This window comes from Saimiri boliviensis, chromosome 2 (genome assembly GCF_048565385.1).
Source record: "Saimiri boliviensis isolate mSaiBol1 chromosome 2, mSaiBol1.pri, whole genome shotgun sequence".
Classification (NCBI taxonomy): Eukaryota; Metazoa; Chordata; class Mammalia; order Primates; family Cebidae; genus Saimiri; species Saimiri boliviensis.
The window spans coordinates 30,549,527-30,577,368 of NC_133450.1; the positions used below are offsets into that span (position 1 = coordinate 30,549,527).

Below are 27,842 nucleotides of genomic sequence, written 5' to 3' on the forward strand. Positions count from 1 at the left end.
TGAATATTCTAAATTAAGCTGACTATCCAAATACAATGTAGTTGTTTTTGGTATGCTTCTACAAAAATTTTCCAGCATTTTATTACAAAAATTTTCAAACAGCAAAATTTAGTAATTTTTACAATGTACACCCATATATCACCTAGAGTCTACCATTCATATTTTGTAGTACTTGGTTTGTAAAATTTCTGTCTAGCTTCTCATCTATTAGTCTTTGTTATTATTAATACATATCAAAGTAAACTGAACGGCCAGGTGCAGTGGCTCAAGCCTGTAATCCCAGCACTTTGGGAGGCCGAGGCGGGTGGATCGCGAGGTCAAGAGATCGAGACCATCCTGGTCAACCTGGTGAAACCCTGTCTCTACTAAAAATACAAAAAATTAGCTGGGCATGGTGGCACGTGCCTGTAATCCCAGCTACTCAGGAGGCTGAGGCAGGAGAATTGCCTGAACCCAGGAGGCGGAGGTTACAGTGAGCCGAGATTGCGCCATTGCACTCCAGCCTGGGTAACAAGAGCGAAACTCCATCTCAAAAAAAAAAAAAAAAAAAAAAAATTAACTGTTTTTTCTGTTTCTAACATTTTAAGGTTTGGTCTTTTAGCTTCTAGGGCTTGTCACAGACATTGCATAACCAACCACTGATACCAGAAATCCTCAGGCAAGTTACTAAATCTCTGACTCAAAAGCTCCTCTACTTTATACTGGGAGTCAAGCATAAACAACTTTTTCCTATAGAATTGTTTATTGTTTGTGCATGCTAAGATTTGAACATTTTAAAAAATCACAACACAAACAAGTAAACGTGGAAATCTGGCTGAATACAAATCTCTTAGACTGTCTTAAAATGAAGGATGGGGCCGGATGTGGTGGCTCAGGCCTATAGTCCCAGCACTTTAGGAGGCCAAAGGCAGTGGATGACCTGAGGTCAGAAGTTCAAGACCAGCCTGGGCAACGTGGCAAAATCCCGTCTCTACTAAAAATGCAAATATTAGCCAGGCATGGTGGCGCGTCCCTGTAATCCCAGATACTCGGGAAGCTGAAGCAGGAGAATCACTTGAACCCAGAAGGCGGAGGTTACAGTGAGCCAAGATTGTGCCATTGCACTCCAGCACTCCAGTCTGGGTGACAGACAGAGACTCTATCTCAAAAAATAAAATAGGCTGGGCGTGGTGGCTCACGCCTGTAATCTCAGCACTTTGGGAGGCCGAGTCAGGCGGATCACCTGAGGTCAGGAGTTCAAGACCAGCCTGGCCAACATGGTGAAACCCTGTCTTAAAAAATAAATAAATAAAATAAAATAAAATAAAATGAAGGATGGATAAAACACGGACAAAACTGACAAAAAATATATCAAGAAAGGTTTCAGATAAGATGAATAAGCACATTCCATTCTCTGTCCCACTGAACACAGTTACAAAACTTGGGCAGAAAGCAGACAGCTGGTTTCAAGCAATGGAAAGTAAAGAGAAGTAGGTGGGCTTGGAAATTAGAAGTACTAGCAGTTAGCAGACCATTTTTTCCCTCCACCTGTATTCCACACAACCTATGTGGGCATTAGCAAGACAATGGGAGCTCCACAAAACCTCTAGTTCTGGCTTGAGGATTTGGAAAGAAGTCTCCTAACACACAGAGAGAGTAAAAATCCAATTTTTCTTCTTTTCCCCTTTTCTCCATTCTCTTATGCCGAGTCTTCACACGATCCTGTGGTGATGGGTGGCAATGTGGGTGGCAGAAGTCTAAAGTTCAGAGGGAGGGAATCCTTCCTCTCTGGAAGGATGTCAGTCTGAAAGAGTGGGGCAAACAGCCCTTGCTTTCTCTCTCTCATCCCACATTTTGGGCCTGACTTTAGAAATAAAGTCCACTTTCTGGCTGGAAGAATGAAAAAGGGAAGCCCAAGAAACCACAGGGAGATCACAGAATGAGAGAAACTCATGAGAGCAATCTCTTAAAGCTGTTTACAAACTTGTGGGTCCATTCCCCAGGTGAGCAAGTATGTATATGATCCTCAACAGCACATACTGATCCTGATGACCAAATTACAAATAGACCACCACTATACCAGTCTCAGACTGGTGACTGGGTGGCATTTACATGGGGCAGATCTGAGCAACACTGCAAAGGCTTTGAAAAATGAACTGATAATGTAATCATAACTCACACAAGGCTGGCTGGACCTAACCCAATCAGATCAATTGGCCAATAAAACAAAAATATCAACATCCTTGGAGCAAGAAGTAAGGGCAAAAACTGTTAAAATCAAAGAAATTTTTTTAAAGTCTCAGAGGAAAAAAATGTAAAGAAGGGCTAAATGGGAGTTTTAGAACTAAAAATAAAATAACCAAAAACATTTCACTGAATAGGTTTAGTAACAGAAAGCAAATGGCAGGAAACCTGAAGACAGATCAATAGAAATTAACTAACCAGAACAACAGTGAAAACAAATTGGAAAATAAAGAGAGCCTCAGAGCCTCAGAGACCTGTGGAACAATAAAAAGTTATGTGTGCCATCACTCCCAGAGGAGAATAAAGAGCCAGGCATGGTGGCTCACATTTGTAATCCCAGCACTTTGGGAGGCTGAGGCAGGCAGATCACTTGAAGCCAGGAGTTCAAGACCAGCCTGGCCAACATGGTGAAACCCTGTCTCTACTAAAAATACAAAAATTAGCTGGGGATGGTGTCGCATGCCTATAATCTCAGGTACTTTGGAGGCTGAGGCTGCAGTAAGCCAAGATCATGCCAATGCACTCCAGCCTGGGTGACAAAGTGAGACTCAATCTCAAAAAAAAAAAAGCAAGACACCACGGTGGCTCACACCTGTAATCCCACCAGCACTTTGGGAGCCCCAGGCAGGCGGATCACTTAAGGCCAGGAGTTTGAGATCAGCCTGGTCAATATGGTAAAACCCTGCCTTTACTTTAAAAAAAAAAAAAAAAGCCAGGTATAGTGAAGGGCACCTATAATTCAAGCATGCTGGGAGGCTGAGGCAGAAGAATCGCTTGAACCAGGGAGGCAAAGGTTGCAGTGAGCCAAGATTGTGCACTGCACTCCAGCCTGGGTGACAGAGCAAGATTCCATCGCAAAAAAAAAAAAAAAAAGATATTTTTTAGATCTTTTTTTTTACATTATTAGTTCATTTTTCAAAGATGACGCTTTCTCTTTTATATGTAAAAATATGAAAACACAGAAAAATTAAGTAATTTCCTAAGATTACGAGGAGAAAGAACTCTTGAGTCCAGAGCTCTGTCTATCCAATTACACAGGTATTTTGTAAGGAAAAGGCAGGAAATCTAGAAAAAATTCTAGATTATAAGAAAAGGTAGAATTCCACCCTCCAGTAAAATCTGAGAAATAGAAGAACAAAAGTATCACAGGGCGGCTGGGCGCAGTGGCTCATGCCTGTAATCCCAGCACGTTGGGAGGCCTAGGCAGGCTGATCACGAGGTCCAGATGGTGAAATCCCATCTCCATACACAAACAAAAAAAGCATCACAGGATCCTGATAAAAGTCACAAGGTCAGTCTACTAAAGCAGAGAAACTAAAGGCAAGTAAACACGCACAGGCAAAATATGTATGGTGAAAAAGGGATAAAGGAAAGGAATTAAGAAACTAGCATTTTTAAAGTAGGGGAGGGGAACGCTACCCAACATGGATTTGTATCACTTGCTTTTTGGCCTTCTGAGTGTTGACAACAACGTGTCATCATCATACATCGCTTTCATCTTTAATGGTCTCCATACACTAACAGATGACACAGATGGTCATCACTTAACACTTCCACTCACTCAAATGTTCAACAAGCAAGGTTAAACTCTGTGTAATTTTAAAGTTCACAAGCATTGAAAAGGTATGGGATACTACTAGTAATCAAATAAATGCAAATTAAGACATTTTCTTTACCTATAAAAACCAGCACAGAGTTAAAAAAAAAAAATTCAGCACTGATGGGGTATAACAGATATTCTCATTCACTACTGGTATCAAGTACAAATTGATAAACTTTTTGAAAACAGGATTTTGTGTACCAAACGAGTTATAAATATGTAGATAATTTGCCCCAGAAATTCTACATCTAGGATTTTATCCTAAGGAAATAATTTGAAAAACTGAAAAGCGCCGGGCGCAGTGGCTCAAGCCTGTAATCCCAGCACTTTGGGAGGCCGAGGCGGGTGGATCACGAGGTCGAGAGATCGAGACCATCCTGGTCAACATGGTGAAACCCCGTCTCTACTAAAAGTGCAAAAAATTAGCTGGGCATGGTGGCACGTGCCTGTAATCCCAGCTACTCAGGAGGCTGAGGCAGGAGAATTGCCTGACCCCAGGAGGCGGAGGTTGCGGTGAGCCGAGGTCGCGCCATTGCACTCCAGCCTGGGTAACAAGGGCGAAACTCCATCTCAAAAAAAAAAAAAAAGAAAAACTGAAAAAGTTGTAGGCATAAAGATACTACTGTTTTTTAAAATAGTGAAACACCAAGAACAAATGTCCAACATCAGGGACATTTGACAAGTAAATTACAATGTACTCGAGTCAAACATCACATAGCCATATAAATATTTTCTAACAATTTATAACAGAAAAAATGCTTATGCCAAAGTAAAAGAAAGGATGCACAGAGATTATATATACTAAGCATGTTAGAAAAGTATACAGAAATAAACACTAGAAGGAAACAGAGCAGACTCCAACATTTGGAAAGTTAACTTTTTTTGGGGGAGGTGCGGGTAGAAATAGGTCTCACTATGTTGCCCAGGCTCGTCTCAAACTCCTGACCTCAAGCAATCCTTCTGCCTTGGACTCCCAAAGTGCTGGGGTTATAGGCACGAGCCACCATTTATTATTTCTAATATTTGAAAATGACCTTAAAGGTCCATGACTTGTGATAATGTATAATTTTTTCTAAGGTATGAGTCTGAAACGTGCTAGCTGGCTGAAACTCGACAGTAAGCTACTTGGCAAGAAAGTGAGCTAGGGGAGGAGAGGCTGAGAAGGGTGGATTTGTGTCTTTCCTGTATAACCTCCCAGCCCCCACTTCCCAAGGAATGAAGTTGTAGAGATGGTGAGGGGATGCATGATGGCTACCAGTTTAGGCAAGGGATGACCAGTCACCAGTCAATTTAACATCAGCATCTGTAGATGGCTTTATTGTTCTGTTCTCCAATATGAAAATCTGACTTCAGTTACACCGTATTTAACAGGGACCATTATATCCTATAGTGTTATTTGTGAATGAGGGGATTCACAAAGGTCTTAAGAGTATATTTCTTCAGTATACTGTAAATCAAAATATTAAAACCACTTAGGGCCAGGTGCAGTGGCTCATGCCTGTAATCCCAGCACTTTGGGAGACCAAGGTGGGCAGATCACTTGAGGCTAGGAGTTCAAGACCAGCCTGGCCAACATGGTTAAACCCCATCTCTACCAAAAATACAAAAATCAGTCAGGCATGGTGGCACACGCCTGTAATCCCAGCTACTTGGGAGAAAGAGGCAAGAGAATTGCTTGAACCTGGAGGGTCCAGGCTGCAGTGAGCCAAAATCGTGCTAATGCAGTCCACTCCAGCCTGGGTAACAGGGCAAGACCCTGCCTCAAAAAACAAACAAACAAACAAAAAACCACTTAAGATTGTGCTACTGTATGAAAATGTTTATTTTCCAGTTATGCCTTTTTGTGTTTTCTGGGTTTGTTTTTTGAGACAATGGTCTAAAAAGGCACTGAAATCCAAAATAATATGAACCATCACTAACTCTTGATATAAGTAATATAATAACTTATATAAGTAATATAACTAATCATTATATACTTAATACCTCTTTTTCATGACATATAGATGCCATGAATATAAAATACTTCCAGTACTTGTTTTTTTGTTTTCTTTTATAGAAAAAGGGTCTTGCTATGTTGTCCAAGCTGGTCTTGAACTCCTGGTATCAAACGATCCTCCTGCCTCAGCCTCTGAGGCTGGCACATGCACCTGGCTTCCTTTGTATTTTTTTAATGATCCACAGTGAGGAGGAAGAAAACTAAAAGTTAACTTAGCTCTAGAAGACAAAACCTTTTTCTTTCCTGGATCAGTTAAGGTACTGTGACAGGAATAACCAACCATAAGAACAGGGTGAAAAGCAAAAATCTGTGGCTCATGCTCACCTTATAGCACCTGTATTTATAGAGAACCACCAGGAGAATAGTCATGACAACAATGACACTGATCATGATGGCAGCATTCAGAATTGAGTGCAGGGCTCTTTGGCCCACAGTCTCGGTATCTTCTGTGAATGGGGTATAGATTCTATAATAAAACAAAACACAAAAGCCCTAGGTAAGTGTTAATGGAGATCCTCAACCACATTACTACCTCCAACACAGAATTTTATTTTTCTCAATTCAATTCTTATAAGTCACTTCCCCCAACTCACCAATCTAGCTAAGAATTGTTAACCTGAGAAAAACACCTACACTCTAAAATAACTGCTTCAAAGAAAGTATCTAACATATGGAAAGAAGACCTTACATGTGAAGCAGACAATGGCTCCATCTAGTGGGTGTTTTATATTGAAATAATTATAATAACTCATCAAATGTTCTTTGGCTACAGCTTATTAGGAACTTGTTAAAGAACCAGATTCTGCCACAAAAACCACATCGGCTGACAAGTGGTTGTTAAAAGGTAATATGGCTTATAATTAGTGCCTCTCATCTGTAAAGTAATTGCAACTGGAGTTTTCTTAAGATAATGTGACATATCCATCTTCCCCTTGTTTCTCATTCACAGAAAAACATTTTTATTCCATGTACCACTATTCCTAGCAAAAAAGACTATTTCTTACTCCTTCATATTTATGGATGGCTATGAGAATAAGTAATGGCAATGACTTTTAAGGAGACATGCTGTGTATTGAACTTCTAAGAAAGGAGTGAATTCTGCTGACATGTCCTATGATCTTTTTCTCCCCTACTCCTTCCTACTGTCAGAATGCAGGCTAGGGCTCCAGCCTGGACCCTGAAGTAACCTAGACGTTAGAAGCTAAAGAAGAAAGGAGACTGAGTCCTTGATTAATGTAAAGCCAGTGTACTAATCTGGACTGCCTACATCTGTACTACTCTATGAGAGAGAAAGTACATACATTATTTAAACGAGTTATTTTGATTTTCTGTAACAAGGTCAGAAAAATTTCTGTAAAGAGCAAGATAGTGAATTTTTTTTTCTTTTTTTTTTTTTTGAGATGGACTCTCGCTTTGTTGGCAGGCTGGAATGCAGTGGGGTGATCTCAGCTCACTGCAACCTGTACCTCCCAGGTTCAAGCAATTCTCCTGCCTCAGCCTCCCCAGCAGCTGGGACTACAGGTGCACGCCACCACACCAAGCTAGTTTTTTGTATTTTTATCAGAGATGGGGTTTCACCATGTGTTGACCAGGATGGTCTTAATCTCGTGATCCATCCACCTTGGCCTCCTAAAGTGCTGGAATTATAGGCATAAGCCACTGCACCCGGGCCACACAGTGAATATTTAAAGTTCTGTGGGTCATATGGTCTCCATTGCAAGCACTCAACTGTGCCATTGTAGTGTGAAGCAGCCACAGACAATGTATAAACCAAGGAGCGTGGTCATGTTCCAATGAAAGTTTATTCACAAGTTTGTGAACAACTTTGTTACTACACCTTTGTGGAAAGGTAGCCGGCAGATCTGGCCTGTGGCTGTAGCTTGCCAATGTTTGTTCTATAATATGTTGCCAAACCTAACCCTAACCTATACAAAGAATATTCTTCAATCCTTCCAGCTCTAACTCCTGCCCTTCACCTGCTGTCTTAGATGTTCTCCCAAAAGACTCAAAGTTTGGCTTTCAGAACACCATGTAGTTTTTCAGACACTTCACAATTTCAAATTCTAAAACTCAACAGTCTTCTTGGGGGCTGGGCGCAGGGGCTCACACCTATAATCCCAGCACTTTGGGAGGCCAAGGCAGGTAGATCAAGAGGTCAGGAGTTCAAGACCAGCCTAGCCAACACAGTAAAACCCCATCACTACTAAAAAAAATACAAAAATTAGCCAGGCGGGGTGGCAGACACCTTTAATCCCAGATACTCTGGGGGCTGAGCAGAGAATTGCTTGCACCCAAGAGACAGAAGTTGTAGTGAGCCAAGATCATGCCACTGCACTCCAGGCTGGGCGACAGAGCAAGACTCCATCTCAAAAAAACAAACTCTTCTTTGGGCCCCATGAGAGCCCTAGAGATGGAACTAGATGACATCTGAATGGAAGCATTTTTCTTGGAGGCCAAGTGCTGACAGCAGCACCAGGGAATCCACATGACAGCATCCCAAGAGTCTAGTTATTTATCCTTTCAGTTAATGATGTTTTGGCCATTTATTATATACCTCACCCTAGAGACACAGTACCCTCACAGGCCTTGCAAAAAAGAAGAAAATCAGGCATTAAATAATGTAAATAAATATATATTTGTAAATTGTGACAAATGAGAAAGGAGAAGTTGCTATGAGAAATAATATCAGGAAGCACCTGATCATGTTAGGAGTAACAAGAGTGTTATCTTTGAGGACTTATCAAAATTTAAGCTAAGAGGAGGGAGATGACAGGAATTTAATCCACCAAAGTTAGAAAAGGAAAGAATATTCTGGTGGGGCAGGGGAAGGAAACAAAAAAAAAAAAAAGAATATTCTAGGCAGAAGAGCAATGGGCCCAATGGCCCTGAGAGGGGAAAGAATTTATATGTTCAATTCAGCATAACTTCAGCTCTATCCAGTAATACCACATAGGAAACATACCTCTGCAGTGTTCCTTTTCACCACTTAAAACATCAAGTAACCCCTTGCTCTCGCAACTGCTCCTGATCATCAGAAAGGATGGACTCTCTAGCTGTCATGCCCCTTCAATGCAGAGGCGTTTAAGGTGATAATAACATGCTGTAAAGAAAAGTCACACAGGCTTTGAGAATAAAAAAACAAAACTCATACGTACAGCTGCCCATCCTTCCGGGTATAAAAGCTGACTGATTTGATAGTAGCCACGACCACCACCATGCAGAGAGTCACAGGGACAAAGAGCATGATCACATGCTTGGCGCCATATTTCAATGTCAGCTCCTCATCTTCTTCCTCATCTTGTTCCACCACCTGCCTCGAGTTACCCTGGGGTCGTCCATTAGATAACGGCTCAGGGTGGCCAACTCTCCGCCTGTCGCTGTGCTCCTGCCGTTCTCTATTGTCATTCTATAAGCACAAGGAAAACTTTTTCAGTAAATCAGACTCTCAGCAAAATCAAGGTAATAGTAAGACCCGGGATTATCAATAGGCCCATCACTGCATGAGTTCTAAAAACCTGATGCAAGAAAAAAACAATTTACAAAAAGTATGAAGTTTAAAAGTCTAGATTATTTATCACTGTTCACTGAAGGCACTCAGGTCCTCTCTTTTACCTGGGTCTTGGCTTGCTTCGTTCTCTCTGTTCATCCCAGCGTAATACAATTGCTTATCCTTTGAGATGTAGTTTAAATACTGACACCTGCATGGAACCTTCTTTACTGGCTGCAGCTCCAAACACCTTTTTCCAGTCAGCTTTTTAACTGTGATTCTAGACCTGTTATGCAAGGAACTTACCTTACCAAGACTTTTAATATCCTTCTGTCAGAGGGGCTGGGTAAAATAAGGCTGAGACCTACTAGGCTACGTTCACAGGAGGTTAGGTATTCTTAGTTACAGGATGAGACAGGAGGTCAGCAAAAGACAAAGGTCATAAAGACCCTGCTGATAAACAGGCTGCAATAAAAAGGCTGGTGAAAACCCATGAAAACCAAGATGGCGATGAGAGTGACCTCTGGTCATCCTCACTGCTCACTATCTGCTAATTATAATAATTAGCATGCTAAAAGACACTCCCACCAGCACCATTACAGTTTACAGATGCCATGGCAACGTCCAGAAGTTACCCTATATGGTCTAAAAAAGGGAAGGATTCTCAGTTCTGGTAATTGTCCACTTCTTTCCCAGAAAACTTATGAATAATCCACCCCTTGTTTAGCATATAATCAAGAAGTAACAGGCCTCGTGTTGTGGCTCATGCCTGAAATCCCAGCACTTTGGGAGGCCAAGGTGGATCACTTGAGGTCAGGGGTTCAGGCCAACATGGTGAGACCCCCTCCCCTACTAAAAATACAAAAAAACTGGCTGGGCACGGTGGCTCACACCTGTAATCCCAGCACTTTGGGAGGCCAAGGCAGGCAGATCACCTGATGTCAGGAGTTAGAGACCATACTGGCCAACATGGAGAAACCCATCTACTGAAAATACAAAATTAGCCGGGCACTGTGGAGCATGTAATCCCACCAGCTACTCAGGAGGCTGAGGCATGAGAATGGTTTGAACCTGGGAAGCGGAGGTTGCAGTGAGCCATGATCATGCCACTGCATTTCAGCCTGGGCAACAAGAGCAAAAACTCCATCTGGGAAAAAAAAAAAAATTAGCCAGGCATGGTGGTGCGCTCCTGATATCCGAAGGCTGAGGCAGGAGAATTGCCTGAACCCAGGAAGCGGAGGTTGCAGTGAGCTGAGATCATGCCTCTGCACTCAAGCCTGGGCGACAGAGTGACACCTGTCTCAAAAAAACACAAAGAAGTAACAATAGGTATCTCTCTTACCCAGGCTGGAAGAAGTGGCACGATCTCAGCTCACTGCAATCTCTGACTCCCAGGTTCAAGTGATTCTCTTGCCTCAGCCTTCCGAGCAGCTGGAATATAGGCGTACGCCACCACACCTAGCTAATTTTTGTATTTTTAGTAGAGATAGCATTCACCATGTTGGCCAGGCTGGTCTCAAAAGTCCTGGCCTCAAGTGATCTACTAGCCTTAGCCTCCCAAAGTGCTGGGATTACTGGTGTGAGCCACTGCACCCAGCCATCAAGCTACTGCTCTCTGCCTATGGAGCAGCCATTCTTTTATTCCTTTCTTTCTTAATAAATTTGCTTTCACTTTACAGATTAGTCTCGAATTCTTTCATGCTCGAGATCCAAGAATCCTCTCTTAGTGTCTGGATTGGGACCCCTCTCCTCTAACACTTTTATCCTTATCCTGGGCTTATCTTTTCCTATTCTTAAAGTTCAGGCCAGATGCAGTGGCTCACACCTGTAATCCCAGCACTTTGGGAAGCCAAGGCAAGTGGATCACTTGGGCTTGAGCTCAGGAGATTAAGACCAGCCTCGGCAACCTGACAAAACCCCGCCTCCACAAAAAATTAAAAAATCAGCCGGACCTGGTGGCATGTGACTGTAATCCCAGCTTTTCTGGAAGTTGAAAAAGGAGGATCTCTGGAGCCCAGGAGGTGGAGGCTGCAGTGAGCTGAGCCTGCACCAATGCACTCCAGCCTGGGTGACAGAGTGAAATCCTGTCGGGGGAAAAAAAAAAAAGTTGCACTTCTTTTTTCAGTATCACTGTTCATTATCTTCAAGTACTGTCTTTGTAAACAGCAAGGTTAAGTAACACGAGCAATAACAACAATAAAAATAGTAGGTGACTTGCCAGGCACAGTGGCATGTACCTGCAGTCTTAGCTACTTGAGAGGCTGAGGCAGAGGGATCACTTGAGCCCAGGAGTTCAAGTGCAGTCTGGATAACATAACAAAACCTCATCTCTAAAGTAAGAAAAAAACTAAAGACAATTAAAAATACATGAGTGAAAAAATCAGGTCCTCCCAGTCCTGGATAAGTAAATAGGAGATGAAAATAGATTGAGCATTACTGTTAAGAGTCAAAAAATAAGCTTGAGTAAGCTAAGGTTCTCTTAGAAAAACCATTTGAGAGCAAGCCTCTCTTGGACCTCCTTTCCGACGACATGGTATAATTATTATTATTATTATTATTTTTTTTTTTTTTTTTTTTGAGACGGAGTTTCGCTCTTGTTACCCAGGCTGGAGTGCAATGGCACGATCTCGGCTCACCGCAACCTCCGCCTCCCGGGTTCAGGCAATTCTCCTGCCTCGGCCTCCTGGGTAGCTGGGATTACAGGCACACGCCACCATGCCCAGCTAATTTTTTGTATTTTTAGTAGAGACGGGGTTTCACCATGTTGACCAGGATGGTCTCGATCTCTCGACCTCGTGATCCACCCGCCTCGGCCTCCCAAAGTGCTGGGATTACAGGCTTGAGCCACCGCGCCCGGCCGACATGGTATAATTATTACTAACAAGTATTAACTACTATTTATTTAAAAAACACTTCATGACGGCTGGGCGGTGGCTCACACCTGTAATCCCAGCATTTTGGGAGGCTAAGGCTAGTGGATCACTTGAGGCCAGAACTTTGAGACCAGCCTGGCCAATATGGTGAACACTGTCTCTACTAAAAATACAAAAATTAGCTGGGTGTGGTGGCACATGCCTGTAATTCCAGCTACTTGGAAGGCTGAGGCAGGAGAATCGCTTGAACCTGGGAGGCAGAGGCTGCAGTGAGCTGAGATCTTGCCACTTCCCTCTAGCCTAGGCGACAGAGACAGACTATCTAAAACAAAACAACAAAAAGCACTCCACATTTAATAACAGCTTAAAATGATTATAGTGTACCCGGGACTGTGATATATGCTTTACATTTAATTCTCAGTCACCCCATCATCACCACTTTTCAGGTGAGGAAACAGCCACAGCTGGTGAGTATTACAGAGAGGGTTTAAACCCAGGCCAGCCTGGCTTCAGAAATCAAGTTCTTAACTACCTCTTAATTTGCTGTTCACAAGACAAACATGGGAGCTCTACAGACCCAGTGTGAGCTGAAGGTTCTTAATTCACTTTCAATATATTCATCCCACAAGTAATTATCAAAATTCTATATTCCAAGTACTCTGCTGTGGCAATACTGAAATTAATAAGATCTAGAGACTGTCCTTAAAAGGTTCATAAGCTGGTTTTCGAAACATGTTGCAAAGAACTCTGCCATACCAAGAACTTCAGACTTCACCCTAGGCAATAATAGTCATAAAAATTGTTAAGGTGGGACAGGCACGGTGGCCTGTAATCCCAGCATTTTGGGATGCCAAGATGGGTCAATCACTTGAGGTCAGGCGTTCAAGACCAGCCTGGCCAACATGGTGAAACCCCACCTCTACTAAAAATATAAAACTTAGCCAGGTGTGGTGGCAGGAGCCTATAGTGCCAGCTACTCAGGAGACTGAGGCAAGAGAATCACCTGAATCTGGGAGACAGACGCTGCAATGAGCAGAGATCGGGGCACTACACTCCAGCCTAGGTGACAAAGTGAGGCTCAAAAAAAAAAAAAAATTGGTAAGGTTGAAGAAGTAACATAATCAGAGGTTCCATTTTTAGGAAACTTGACTGAGTGGCAATGAATGAGGTATCCAGGATAAGGAACTAGGTAGGTGATAAAGATATTGGTAGAGATAAGGAACACAAGAAGATAAGCAGGGTAGAAGAGAGAAAAAATGCTTTAGTTAGAGAGATAACCAGGCAGTTAGGTCCAATGCCAGTTACCAACAGGAATTTCAAGCTCAGAAGAGTCACAGGAAGTCACTGGTCTCTATAGCCTCAGAAATGGATAAAATCTCAGGTCTCAGAAATGAATGAAATAGCTGTGGGCGGAAAAATATAGTGAAAAGATGACCAAGGAGAGAAGTGTAAATAACCCATACGCAGCAGGTGATGGGAGAAAACCAGCAAAAGAGATTGAGAATAAAGGAAAGGGAAGAAAACTCAGGAATCAACATAACACAGAACACAAAAGAGGAGCACAAATCAAAGACGCGTCATCAACAGTCTGGCAGGATGAGCGCTAAAAAGACCTTGAATTGGCAATAGGATGTTCATCAAGGGTTTTACAAAAGTAAAACTATGAAGAGGGAAGTCAGGTTGAGATGAGACAGGATAATTCCCTTGACGCCCTCAAGGCTTGGGGTGTGGCTTGTTTACTCGGCAAGGCAACCACCCACTCAAACCCCTTGCAAGAAGGAGGGAGCGAGTGTGGGAACCAGAGCAACCTTTGCTCCTCTCTGGCGGGAGCAGGCTCTGTGCGGGGCCTGTAGCAGCGTCCAGGCATGTTACAACTAATGCTCCTTCAACTCTGCCATTCAGGGATGGCCAAGTGCCAACCAGCTCAGTGGAGGGTCAGGGTGGCAGCCCCTGCCCTCTCCTCTTGGCACCCAGGTTCTTGTTTGGCATCCAGGAATAATCAGGTCACACGAACAAATTAAAGGGTAGTGTATGCAGGGGATTTTACTGCATGATGGAAGTGGTTCTCAGCAGGATGGAGAGCTGGAAAGGGAATGGTGTGGGAAGAAGGTGATCTTTCCCTGAAGCTAGGCCATCTCCAGCCAGGCCCTTTCTCCAAAGTAGCACCATCTGAAGTTACCATGTGTGTCCATAGCCTCCAACACTCAGCTGCTTCTCTGCTCACTGCTCAGATGCTTGTATCCTTCACACTCAGCTACTTGTATTTCTGATGATGAGCCACGTCTATTTCCAACACTCAGCCATTTGTATCCCTGACATTTAGTTGTTTGTGTTGTTCTGCCACCTGATTTTTTTTTTTTTTTTTTTTTTTTTTTGGAGACAGAGTCTTGCTCTGTTGCCCAGACTGAAGTGCACTGGTGCAATCTGGGGTCACTGCAAACTCCACCACCCAGGTTCAAGCAATTCTCCTACCTTATCCTCCCAAGTAGCTGGGATTATAGCGCCCACAACCAAGCCCAGCTAGTTTTTGTATTTTTAGTAGAGATAGGGTTTTGCCATGTTGGCCAGGCTGGTCTTGAACTCCTGACCTCAGGTGATCTACCTGCATCGGTCTACCAAAGTGCCAGGATTACAGTCGTGAGCCACTGTGCCCAGCTCAGCTGAAATATTTTTTTGGGGCACAGGATAGGGGAGCGGCAGGCCAAAAAGGTAACATTTGGGTGGGGGAAAAAAAAAGCTGTTTTCACTTAAGGCTGCAGTTCCAGGCTTAAGGGTGAAGTTTAACCAGGAATCCAGCTCTTCGGTATCAGGGTCATAAATCATAATGGACTGGAAAATAATTGAGAATTGAGAAGGTAAAGGCAATCATTATTTGAAGAAAAAAACAAAACAAAACAAAACAAAAAAACGTGAAAGGGGCTTGCAATAGAGCGGGATTGCCGGGCGCGGTGGCTCAAGCCTGTAATCCCAGCACTTTGGGAGGCCGAGGCGGGTGGATCACGAGGTCGAGAGTTCGAGACCATCCTGGTCGACATGGTGAAACCCCATCTCTACTAAAAATACAAAAAATTAGCTGGGCATGGTGGCGCGTGCCTGTAATCCCAGCTACTCAGGAGGCTGAGGCAGGAGAATTGCCTGAACCCAGGAGGCGGAGGTTGCGGTGAGCCGAGATCGCGCCTTTGCACTCCAGCCTGGGTAACAAGAGCGAAACTCCGTCTCAAAAAAAAAAAAAAAAGAAAAAAAAAATAGGGATTTAAACTTGAAAAAGTTATCCAACCCCACTGGAAATGAAGACAATAAAAAAGCCAGAAACGGTTAGTTTAGAGCTGTAGAGACTTGAGCATACCAACCACGTCAAAGTGTAGACTTAAGATCAGAGGAAGATTGGTAGCCTATAGGATGGATTTTTAAAATATATATATATATATATATATAAAATAAAAGATTAGAGGAAGAGACAAAGTGGGGATTAAAACTAATGGAATAAGGTAAGGCATAATAAAGGAGAGTGCTATAGTTTGAACGTTCCCCCCAAAAGTTCATGTACTGGAAACTTGGCTGCCACTGTGGTATCACAAGGTAAGGCCTTTAGGAGGTGATTGGGTCATGAGGATTCCACCTTCATGAATGAATTACAGGTTCAGTATCCCTTATATGAAGTGTTTGGGATTTTGCATTTTGGAATATTTCCATTATACTTACAAGTTGGGCATAGCAAATATGAAAATCCAAAATGCTCCAATAAGCATTTCCTTTGAGACTCAGGTTGATATTCAAGAAAGTTGTGGATTTGGGAGCATTTTGAATTTCAGACTTTCAAATTAGGGATACTCAACCTGTAATGTCAATATCGCAGGAATGGGTTCGTTATCATGGGAGTGACTTTGTTATAAAAGCAAGCTCTCTCTTGCCCTTTTGCCTAACCACCATGGGATAATCCTCCTCAGATACTGGAACCATACTCTTGGACCTTCCAGCCTCAAGAACCATGAGTCGAATAAATTTCTTTTCTTTATAAATCACCCAGTCTCAGAAAAACAAAATAATTTAAAAAGATAAAAAAGAAGAAAACAAACAACAACAAATAAATAAATCACCCAGTCTGTGGTATTCTCTTATCAGCAATACAAAATGAACTAAGACAGAGGGGAACAAAAAAAAAAAGGGAGAGACTGCCCTTTTTTTTTTTTTTTTTTTTTTTTTGAGACAGAGTTTCGCTCTTGTTACCCAGGCTGGAGTGCAATGGCGCGATCTTGGCTCACCGCAACCTCCACCTCCTGGGTTCAGGCAATTCTCCTGCCTCAGCCTCCTGAGTAGCTGGGATTACAGGCAAGCGCCACCATGCCCAGCTAATTTTTTGTATTTTTAGTAGAGACAGGGTTTCACCATGTTGACCAGGATGGTCTCGATCTCTTGACCTCGTGGATCCACCCGCCTCGGCCTCCCAAAGTGCTGGGATTACAGGCTTCAGCCACCGTGCCCGGCCGAGACTGCCCTTATAAAGGCATGGTGCCCTCTCCTTCAGTCTGGAGGTCAGGATTTCTCTTAAAATAATTATGAAGACCCAAACCCTATGAGAAATGGAAAGGAAACTATTCTAAAGCATAACAGGTAGAAATATATATATCACCCTTCAACAAAGATTATTTTTGCTGAACATAAGTCTCCAGAGTGGCTAAAGCCCAGCAGAATGGAAATGTTTATAAGGAAGGTGAGGCCAAAGGGACCAGAACAGTGTAACAGAGAGCAAGGAGTAGCAGGAGAACTGAGAATTCATACTCCTATTCTTCCAGAGAAGAAGGTGACTTAAGTCATCTGCCAAGAATGTTATATCTGCCATTGATGTTCAGCAATACAAATCTGAACAACTTGACTGGCTGATTAATGTTTACAATAAACATACAAGTAATAATAGCCATCTTTATACTGTATTTGATATTTACAAGGCATTGTCACATTGTTTCATTTATTATTTTTATGTCTTGAGAAGTTTTGGTAAGTGAACACAAAAGTAATTTATCGAAAATCTCACAACCAGAAAACAGCAGAGTAAGAATCAAACCAAAGTCTCTTGCTTCAAAACTTGTATTCTTTCTATAGCACCACACAGCCATCCTTTTATGTCATACGAACAGTTTAATTAGCTAAGTCTAGCATGAAAGGGGCAATCATATGCTCATTCACAATCCTCAACTGCATGATCTGGTTCATAATGAACATTAGCTAACTCAACCCTGCCCTGCCCTGCCCTGCCCAAGACTGATAATGAGATGGATACCAGAACACTGCTTAACAGTAATACACACATTCACAAACCCTTCCTCTTTGCAGTACGTTGGATATTACTTTTATTACTATTACTGCTTCAGCCTCCCAAGTAGCAGGAATTATAGCTGCCCACCACCATGCCCAAGTAATTTTTGTATTTTTAATAGAGATGGGGTTTCACCATGTTGGCCAGGCTGGTCTCGAACTCCTGACCCCAGGTGATCCACCCACCTCAGCCTCCCAGAGTGCTGGGATTACTACTTTTATTTTTATTTATTTTTTTATTTTTATTTTTTTTTTTGGAGACAACGTCTCCTTGTATCACCCAGGCTAGAATACAGTGGTATGATCTTGGGTCACTGCAACCTCTGCCTCCCAGGTTCAAGCAATTCTAGTGCCTCAGCCTCCCAAGTAAGTAGCTGGGATTACAGGCCATGGGCCATGACCCCTGGCTAATTTTTGTATTTTTAGTAGAGACGAGTTTTTACCACGTTGGCCAGGCTGGTCTTGAACTCCTGGCCCGCCTGGAGTGATCTCCACCTTGACCTCCTAAAGTGCTGGGATTGTAGTCATGAGCTACCATGCCCGGCCGTGGACGCTATTTTTTTTTTTACCCCCTGCCCCCACCCCGCCAAGAGAATCTTGCTGTTACCCAGGCTAGACTGCAGTGGTGCGATCTCTGTTCACTGCAACCTCCCCCTCCGAGGTTCAAGAAATTCTCCAGCCTCAGCCTCCCCAGTAGCTGGGATTATAAGTGCTCAATACCATACCCAGCTAATTTTTGTATTTTTAGTAGAAATGGGGTTTCACCATGTTGGCCAGGCCGGTCTCAAACTCCTGACCTCATGATCCACCAGGTGTGAGCCACCACACCTGGCCAGACAATACTTTTAAAAGTGATTGTTTCAGGCATGGTGGCACATGCCTAGTCCCAGCTACTAAAGCGGGAGGATAGTTTGAACCTAGAAGTTCAAGTCTAGCCCAGGCAATGTAGTAAGACACCATCTCTAAGAAAAAAAAATATGTTTTAATTTCTTTTTTTTTTTTTTTTTTTTAAAGTACAGTTTGGGCCAGGCGCTGTGGCTCATGCCTGTAATCCCAGCACTCTGGGAGGCTGAGGCTGGTGAAACCCCATCTCTATTAAAAACACAAAAATTAGCTGGGCATGGTGGTGGACACCTGTAATCACAGTTATTTGGGATGCTAAGGCAGGAGAATCCCTTGAACCCAGGAGGCAGAGGTTGCAGTGAGCCGAAATTATGCCACTGCACTCCAACCATGGTGACAGGAGACTCCATCCTAAAAAAAGAAGAAAAAAGTACAATTTGGTGACAGAAGTGCTGGTTAGAGATAAAAATGGCAGATTCACTGGCTGTCCAGATTTAATTTATCAATGAACATACATATCTGAAAATAAGAAGCAAGTTCTGAAAATATTTTATAAAAATGGCAGATTCACTGGCTGTCCAGATTTAATTTATCAATGAACACACATATGCGAAAATAAGAAGCAAGTTCTGAAAATATTTTATAGGGTGCTCCAACTAATCAGAAGACTATGGCTGTATCACTACATTTTATGGGTGAAATCAGTGTGTGAAATTTGGAATTTAAAAGTCTCTAACTTATGTTAGACTATCTTGGGTTTACCCCAGTGACACTGTATTATATTGTGGTAATTAGCCCAAGTTCTGGGGTCAGACTACCACAATTTGGATTTCTCTTCTATATAATGTGACTTGGGGCAAGTTATTTAATCTCTTTGAACTTCAATGTCTTCATTGTAAAATGGTGATTGAAAAAAAGTGTCTCCTGATAGGGTTGTTATAAATTCTACTGGGATAGTACTTGAAAGACGTATCTCATGGTGTCTGATAGATACTAAGCACTCAGTAGTTTTACCATTTATTCTACATATATACATTCCTATGGCTACTAGCATATGCCAAGGTATAACTGAGCTCCTCTTAGGGTATTGTCCAGATGAAATTGCATATAAAATTCCAGACATTTTTAGTCTATCAACAGAAATTCATAGGCACTATGGAATTAGAAAAATCTGTTTCTCAAACATTTATCTCCATCTCTGATCTCTCCTAGAACTCTAAGCTTCTCCTCCATCTTCTCCATTTTTGTGAACAGTAGCACCATTCTCCCAGTTTCTCAAGTCCCAAATAAAGGAATTATTCTTGATTCCTTTCTTTTCCTTAGTACCTGTATCTAGTCAGCCAAAAATTCTGCCAGAATATCTCTAAAATGTCTCCTGGTTCTATCTACTTCTATGTCCACAATCTTTGTGGTTCAAACCACTATTGTCTGTCATTTGGATTACTGTTAATAGGCTTCTAATTTGATCTTTCTGCTTTTATGCTCCCCTAGTCCATTCTCCACACTACAGCCAGGATGATTTTTTAAACAAAATGAGATCATGTCATTCCTCCATTTAAAACTTGATTACATGGCTTTTTCTCATGTTACTAACAAAATCAAAACTTCTTAGGCTCATGAAGTCTAAAATGGTTTGATCCTTGCTCTGACCACATACTGTTCCTCCTGTCTCCATTCCTTTTCTCAAACTTGCCTTTCTAGTTCTCTGTTCAGGGCTGTTTCACCTGGAATGCCCTTCTCCCACCTGACTATTCCTTGTCATTCAGTTCTCTCCTGGTAGAGAGAGAATTTCCTGACTATCAAATGTAAGAAAGCCTTTTGCTATGTTGATCTGCTGGTTTTAATTCTCTGAATAGTACTTACGATCATTTGATGTAGCTCCTTTTGTTACTTATTATTCATCTTTATCTCCTTAGAATGTACATTTTCTCTAAGGGTAACACATGTTCTTAATCTTTGCTGAATCGCTACTGTCTCCTGTAGTAGAGTACACACTCAGAAAATATTTACTGAGTTAATGAATGATTCCTAAAAGATTGTTGGTGAAGCTTGACTAATTTTTTGTAGAGACAAGGTTTCACCACGTTGCCCAGGTTGGTCTTCAACTTCTGGGCTCAAGCAATCCTTCTGCCTTGGCCTCCCAAAGTGCTGGGATTACAGGCATGAGCCGTCGAGTCCAGCAATCTTATACTTTTAGATTGGAGTTTTGAGTTTCAGAGATTTGTAGTTCACCGAAAAAGCAGCACTGTGTGGGTGTGCCTGGGAGGGAGTTTTGCTAAGAATTCTTACTAAATAAAGTTCAATCAATCAAATATTATTATACTTCAAAAATTCTCCAAGGAAATAAATTGTCAGCTTCCATTTAAAGACTGTATTCCATTTAAATGTGCTGTTAAAGTAAAATGTGACATAAGAATCTACAGATAACTGAAAGGAAATAGAGCGCTTCAAAAAAAAATACAATTTACTTCTTTAAACAGGTAAAACAAAAATTTAAAATAAGGCCAGACACAGTGGCTCATGCCTGTAATCCTAGCACTCTGGGAGGCTGAGACAGGCAGATCACTTGAGATCAGGAGTTCAAAACCAGCTTGGCCATCAAGATGAAACCCTCACTCTACGAAGAATACAAAAAGTTAGCTGGCACGGTGGTGTGTGCCTGTAATCCCAGCTACTCAGGAGGCTGAGGCAGGAGAATCACTTGAACCCAGGAGGCAGAGGTTACAGTGAGCTGAGATCATGCCACCACACTCCAGCCTGGGCAACAGAGCGAGATTCCATCTCAAAAAAAAAAATAAAGAAAAGAAAATTAAAAATTAAATAAATATGCAGGTAAAACGTTCATGTGGTTCCAAGGAAAGCATTAAAAGATATCGAGTACAGTCTCCCTCTTAATACAGACCTAGGCCGGGCGCAGTGGCTCAAGCCTGTAATCCCAGCACTTTGGGAGGCCGAGGCGGGTGGATCACGAGGTCAAGAGATCGAGACCATCCTGGTCAACATGGTGAAACCCTGTCTCTACTAAAAATACAAAAAATTAGCTGCGCATGGTGGCACGTGCCTGTAATCCCAGCTACTCAGGAGGCTGAGGCAGGAGAATTGCCTGAACCCAGGAGGCGGAGGTTGCGGTGAGCCAAGATCGCGCCAATGCACTCCAGCCTGGGTAACGAGAGTGAAACTCCATCTCAAAAAAAAAAAAAAAAAAAAAAAAATACCTAGTTTCCTAATCCCCCTGCTTACTACCATTATTGTTCTGTGAATCTTTTCTAAGTTTCTTTCTACATATGCAAGCAAATACAGATATTCTTACTCCCCTTTTCACACAAATGGTAGTACAGTAAATGCACCATGAAGTATTTTCTCCATTTAACTATGTATCTCAGAGATTTTTCCTACAAATCAGTACATAAAGAACATCCTCATTCTTATTATTTTTGAGACAGATTTTCACTCTGTCATCCAGGCTGGAGTGCAGTGGCATAATCACAGCTCACCACAGCTTTGACCTCCCGGGCTAAAGCGATCCTCCCACCTCAGCCTCTTGAGTAGCTGGGACCGCAGGCATATGCTACCATTCTAGGCTGATTTTTTAAAATGTTTTTTATAGAAATAAGATCTCTCTGTGCTGCCCAAGCTGGTCTTAAATTCATGGGTTCAAGCGATCCTCCTGCCTCAGCCTCACAAAGTACTGGATTACAGATGTGAGCCACCATGTCTAGTAGTCCTCATTCTTAAAAAACAATTAACTTAGGCTGGGCGTGGTGGCTCACACCTGTAATCCCAGCACTTTGGGAGGCCAAGATGGGTGGATCACCTGAGGTCAGGAGTTCAAGACCAGCCTGGCCAACATAGTGAAACCCCCTCTCTTAAAAATAAGTAAACAAATAAAATAAAATAAAAAAAATTAACCAGGTACATTGCCAGTATATGAATGTATCATCATTTATTTGGTCAATCCCCTAATGATGAACATTTAATTTGTTTCCAGTGTTTTGCTATTACAAACAATGCTGCCAGTAAATGTACCCTCTAAGTCATTTAACATAGGTGTAGGCATATTGGTAAATTCTCTCAACTATAATTGCTGGGTCAAAGTATATTTGCATTTTAAATTCTGACTGATATATATATGACATCATATATGTATATCATGTAATATATGTATATTTGTATTACATACATGATAAATATGTATATATAACATATATACACATAAAATAAACATATATATATATATATATTTTTTTTTTTTTTGAGATGCAGTCTTGCTCTGTTGCCCCGGCTGCAGTGTGGTGACACAATCTTGCCTCCTGGGTTCAAGTGATATATGATATATATTTTTACATATATGTTTTTCCCCTGATATTACATACATGATATATATGTATATGATACACATATATGATATACATGTATCACATATATATCCTATACATATGTACATATACATACATGTATATATGTATATATTAGTGTAGAATATATATGTATGTCACTTATATCTATATATCATATATGAGTCAGAAAAAAAAAAATATATATATATATATATATAATATATAGCTTGAACCCAGGAGGTGAGATCATGCCACCACACTCCAGCCTGGGCAACAGAGCAAGACTTCATCTAAAAAAATACATATCGATATATCATATACGATATATATGAGATATTATGATATATATATATATCAGGCATATATGAGATATATACATATAGAGAGAGCGAGAGAGAGTGCATGAGAGAGCGAGCGAGGGCAACAGAGAGAGAGCAAGCACACACGAGGGCAGCAGTGGCTGCTCACATGTGGTCAGATATTGGATGCTGATGCTGCAGCAGTGCAGGTGTCTGGCAGAGTGATGTCTCTCATTCTGAAGAATATGTCTGTCTGTCTCTCTCTATATATATAGTCTCTCATTCTGAAGACTCTCTCTCTCTTTCGCTCTACAGAGATTCAAGCAGTTCTCCAAGATTCTCCCAGATTCAAGTGATTCTCCTGCCTCCACCTCCCAAAGTGCTGGGATTACAGGTGTGAGCCATGGCACCAGGTCTTAATTTCTAATTATTAATTAATTTAAAAAATAAGTGTTACAGCTCTTTTAAAAGTTGTCTAGCAAGTTTTCCAATTTTCACTGGAACTATTCCCCCCAAAAAAGGTAAATGCCAGCTATGTGCCAGATACTGTGGTAGGTGTAGTGCCAGGGATACAACAAGGAGCAAATAGATAAGGTTCCTGGTTCTCATGAACTACTTTAAAGCAGAGGGTTAATATTTAAGATAATACACAGGATAATTACACAGTGGGATAGTACAATAAAAGGAATAAACAAGCTACTCTCAGTGCACTGCCTATGGGCTAGCCCAGCTCCACAAGAAGATGACTCAAAAAAAAAAAAAATAGGCCAGGTGCAGTGGCTCACGCCTGTAATTCCAGCACTTTGGGAGGCCAAGGCAGGCAGATCATGAGGTCAGGAGATTGAGACCATGCTGGCTAACACAGTGAAACACCATGTCTACTAAAAATACAAAAAATTAGTCAGGCGTGGTGGCATGCGCCTGTAGTCCTGGCTACTCAGGAAGCTGAGGCAGGAGAATTGCTTGAACCCAGGAGGTGGAGGTTGCAGTGAGGTGAGATCGTGCCACTGTACTCCAGCCTGGGGGACAGAGCAAGATTCCGTCTCAAAATAATAATAATAAAAATAAAAACAAACGCGCTGGGCGCGGTGGCTCAAGCCTGTAATCCCAGCACTTTGGGAGGCCGAGGCGGGTGGATCACGAGGTCAAGAGATCGAGACCATCCTGGTCAACATGGTGAAACCCCGTCTCTACTAAAAATACAAAAAATTAGCTGGGCATGGTGGCGTGTGCGTGTAATCCCAGCTACTCAGGAGGCTGAGGCAGGACAATTGCCTGAGCCCAGGAGGCGGAGGTTGCGGTGAGCCGAGATCGCGCCATTGCACTCCAGCCTGGGTAACAAGAGCGAAACTCCATCTCAAAAAACAAACAAACAAACAAACAAATAAGGTAATATGATAAAGAACACCTTGTATGGGACTACTTTTAAATAATATGGCCAGAAAATACCTGTCTGAGGAAGTACAACAACAAGAGCAGAAACCTGAAGGATGAAAAGATGTACAAGGCCTGCAGTACCGTAAAGGGAGTAACTCAGCATTATCAGCATTGTCCAAACTCTGTACAGGTCAAAAACGGATTGTTTTCCCTGCCCAGCTCCTGGAAGACAACCTCTAAAACCTTAGACTACCCTGCCTGTTAAAGACTTCCTGGCTGGGTGTGGTGGCTCATGCCTGTAATTCCAGAACTTTGGGAGGCTGAGGTGTGTGGACCACTTGACGCCAGGAGATCAAGCAAGACCAGCCTGGCAAACACAGTGAAAGCCCGTCTCTACTAAAAATACAAAAATTAGCAAGGCATGGTGGCATGTGACTGTAATCCCAGCTACTGGGGAGACTGAGGCAAGAGAATCGCTTGAACCTGGAAGGCGAAGTTTGCTGTGAGCTTAGATCACACCGAGGCACTCCAGCCTCGGTGACAGAGTGAAACTCGACCTCGAAAAGAAAAAAATTTTTGGCTTGTGCCTGGTGGTGTCTCCTGAACCTTGCCCTATGTGTTTTTTTCTGTTGCTAAATTTAATCTATATCATTTCAACGTACTAAACTACAATTTGAGTATAAAACCTTTCCTGAATTGAGTCTTTCTAGAAAATTACTGAACCTGAAGGTAGTCCTACAGATCCCCAAATATCCTGTACAATGAAAATTACAAAATATTGCTAAGAGAAATTGAAGAACAAAAACAGAAATAGACAAATGTGTCTATACCAAACTTTAAAACTTCTATGCACCACAGGAAGCAGTCAACAGAGTGAAAAGGCAACCTACAGAACTGGAGAAAGTATCTGCAAATCAGGCTGGGTGTGGTGGCTCACGTCTACAATCCCAGCACTTTGGGGGACAAAAGCGGGTAGACTGCTTGAGCCTGGGAGTTCAAGACCAGCCTGGGCAACATGATGAAACTCCATCTCTACAAAAAATGCAAAAATTAGCTGAATGTGGTGGCAAAAAGTCCCTGTAGTCCCAGCTACTCAGGAAGCTGAGGTGGGAGGATCACTTGAGCCTAGGACACGGAGGTTGCCATGAGCCCAGCTTGCACCACTATACCCCAGCCTAGGTGACAGAGTGGCACCCTGTACCAAAAAAAAAAAAAAATTGCAGATCATGTATTCGGTAAGAGACTAATATCCAGAATACATTAAAAAGTCCTACAATTAAACAAATGGAAAAAACCAAACGATTTTTTTTAATTGGCAAAGGACTTGAATAGATATTTCTCCAAAGAAGATATACAAATGGCCAACAAGCACATGAAAAGATGCTCTACATCTATGTAATACGGGTGAATAAAAAGAAAAGATACTCAACATCACTAATCATTAGAAAAATGCAAATCAGAACTACACCCATTAGGATGGCCACTACCAAAAAACAGAAAGTAACAAGCAGTGGTAAAGTTGTGAAGAAACTGGAACCACTGTGCATTGTTGGTGGGAATGTAAAATGGTGCAGCCACCATGGAAAACAATATGAAGCTTCCTCAAAAAACTTTAAAAAAAATTAACTTATGATGCAGCATTATTTATATATATATATATATATATACCAATGAGAATATATAAAAAAGAATGGAATTACAAGCAAGATCTCAAACAGGTATGTGCATAGCCACGTTCACCATAGCATTTAGTATAGCCAAGAAGTGGAAGTAACCCAAATGTCTACTAATAGACATGTGGTATACATATATAACACAGAATATTATTCAGCCTTCAAAAAGGAAATCTTGTCACATGCTGTAATATAGATGAACCATGAGGACATTATGCTAAGCAAAATAAGCAAGTCACAAAAAGAGAAATCATGTATGATTCTACTTATATGAAGTATCTAGCCAGCTGGGCATGATGGCTTATACCCATAATCCCAGTACTTTGGAAGGCTGAGGTGGGAGGATTACTTGAGCCCAGGAGTTTGAGACCAGCCTGGCCAATATGGTGAGAACTCGTCTCTATAGAAAAAGTAAAAAATTAGCCACGCATGGCAGCGCGTACCTATAGTTCCAGCTACTCAGGAAGCTGAGGTGGCAAGATCACTTGAGCCCAGGTGGTGAAGGCTGCAGTGAGCCAAGATCACACCACTGCAATCCAGCCTGGGTGACAGAGTGAGTTCTTGTCTTAAAAAAAAAAAAAAAAAAAGAAAAAAACACCAAAAAACTCAAGTAGTCAATGTTATAGAAATAGAAAGTATAACTGCAGTTCCCATGGGCTGAGAGAAATGGAAAATGGGAAGTCATTCAATGGGTATAAAGTCGTTCAATGAATACAGAGTTTCTGTTTTTCAAGTTAAAAAGCCTCCTCATGAGAACACCCTTTGAGCAATGACTGATGGAACAGACTGACAGGTATACAGACAACTGATATTTTGTCAAAGGTACAAAGGCACTTCAGTGGAGACAATAGACTTTTTCAAAAAACAGTGCTGAACCAACTGAATACCCATAATACAGAAAAATGAACTTTGATCCATACCTTGGACCATATACAAAAATCAATCTGAAATGGATCACAGACCTAATGTAAAACATGAAACTATAAAGTTTCCAGAAGAAAATGTAGGAAAAAACTCCTGAGAACCTGAGGTAGGCCAAAGTTTCTTAAGATGTGACGCCAAAAACACAATCAACGAAATACAAACTGAATTAGCTGGGTGCCGTGGCACACATCTGTATTCCTAGCTACTTTGGAGAACAAAGCAGAAGAACTCTTTCAGCTCATGAGTTTGAGGCTGCAGTAAGCTATAATCACATCACTATACTCCAGCCTGGATGACAGTGGAAGACCCTGTCTCTTAAAAAAAAAAAAAAAAAAAAAAAAAAAAAACCTGCCTTTCAAAAAGCACTGTTAATAAAAAGAAAACCCACAGTCTGGGAGAAAACATTTGCAAATTATATATATTACAGAGGACTTGTAACCAGACTGTGGAAATAATTCTCAAAATCCAGTAAGAAAATTTTTAAATGGGCAAGAGATCTGAACAGACACATCACCAAAGAAGATAAAAGGATGAGAAGCACATAAAAAGATATTCAACATCATTAATCATTAGAGAAATGTCAATTAAAACCAAAATGAGCTTTAACAATATACTGCCTTTCATAAGGGCTAAAAAATGTAGAAGACTGACAGTGTCAGGTACTGACAGGATGTGGAGGAACTGGAACTCATACTCCTGGTAGAAATGTAAAATTATACAACCAATTTGGAAAGTTGTTTGGTAGTACCTTAAAAAGTTAAATATAAGTCTGGGCATAGAGGCTCATGCCTATAATCCCACCTCCAAGGCAGAAGGATCACTTGAGGCCTGGCATTCAAGATCAGCCTGTGAAACACAGAGAGACCTTGTCTTCTATTAAAAAATATAAATAAAAAT

At 41.6% G+C, this 27,842-nt stretch overlaps 1 protein-coding gene and 1 non-coding gene across 4 annotated transcripts in view; one reads left to right on the top strand and one right to left on the bottom strand.

The window, feature by feature from the left end:
* The window catches only part of PSEN1 (presenilin 1), a 96,765-nt gene that overhangs the window by 41,788 nt on the left and 27,135 nt on the right, over positions 1 to 27,842 (bottom strand). For all 3 annotated transcript variants that reach the window (XM_010335244.3, XM_003924504.3, XM_074393028.1), the window contains exons 4-5: positions 8,975 to 9,225; positions 6,144 to 6,285 (exon numbers count right to left, since the gene is read on the bottom strand). In XM_010335244.3, coding sequence (XP_010333546.1) covers positions 6,144 to 6,285; positions 8,975 to 9,225 — 393 coding nt within the window. The remainder of the gene's footprint in view (positions 1 to 6,143; positions 6,286 to 8,974; positions 9,226 to 27,842) is intronic.
* On the top strand, positions 23,420 to 23,479 carry LOC120364144 (U7 small nuclear RNA). Its single transcript, XR_005579487.1, has one exon. It is a non-coding gene; the product is annotated as a U7 small nuclear RNA (small nuclear RNA).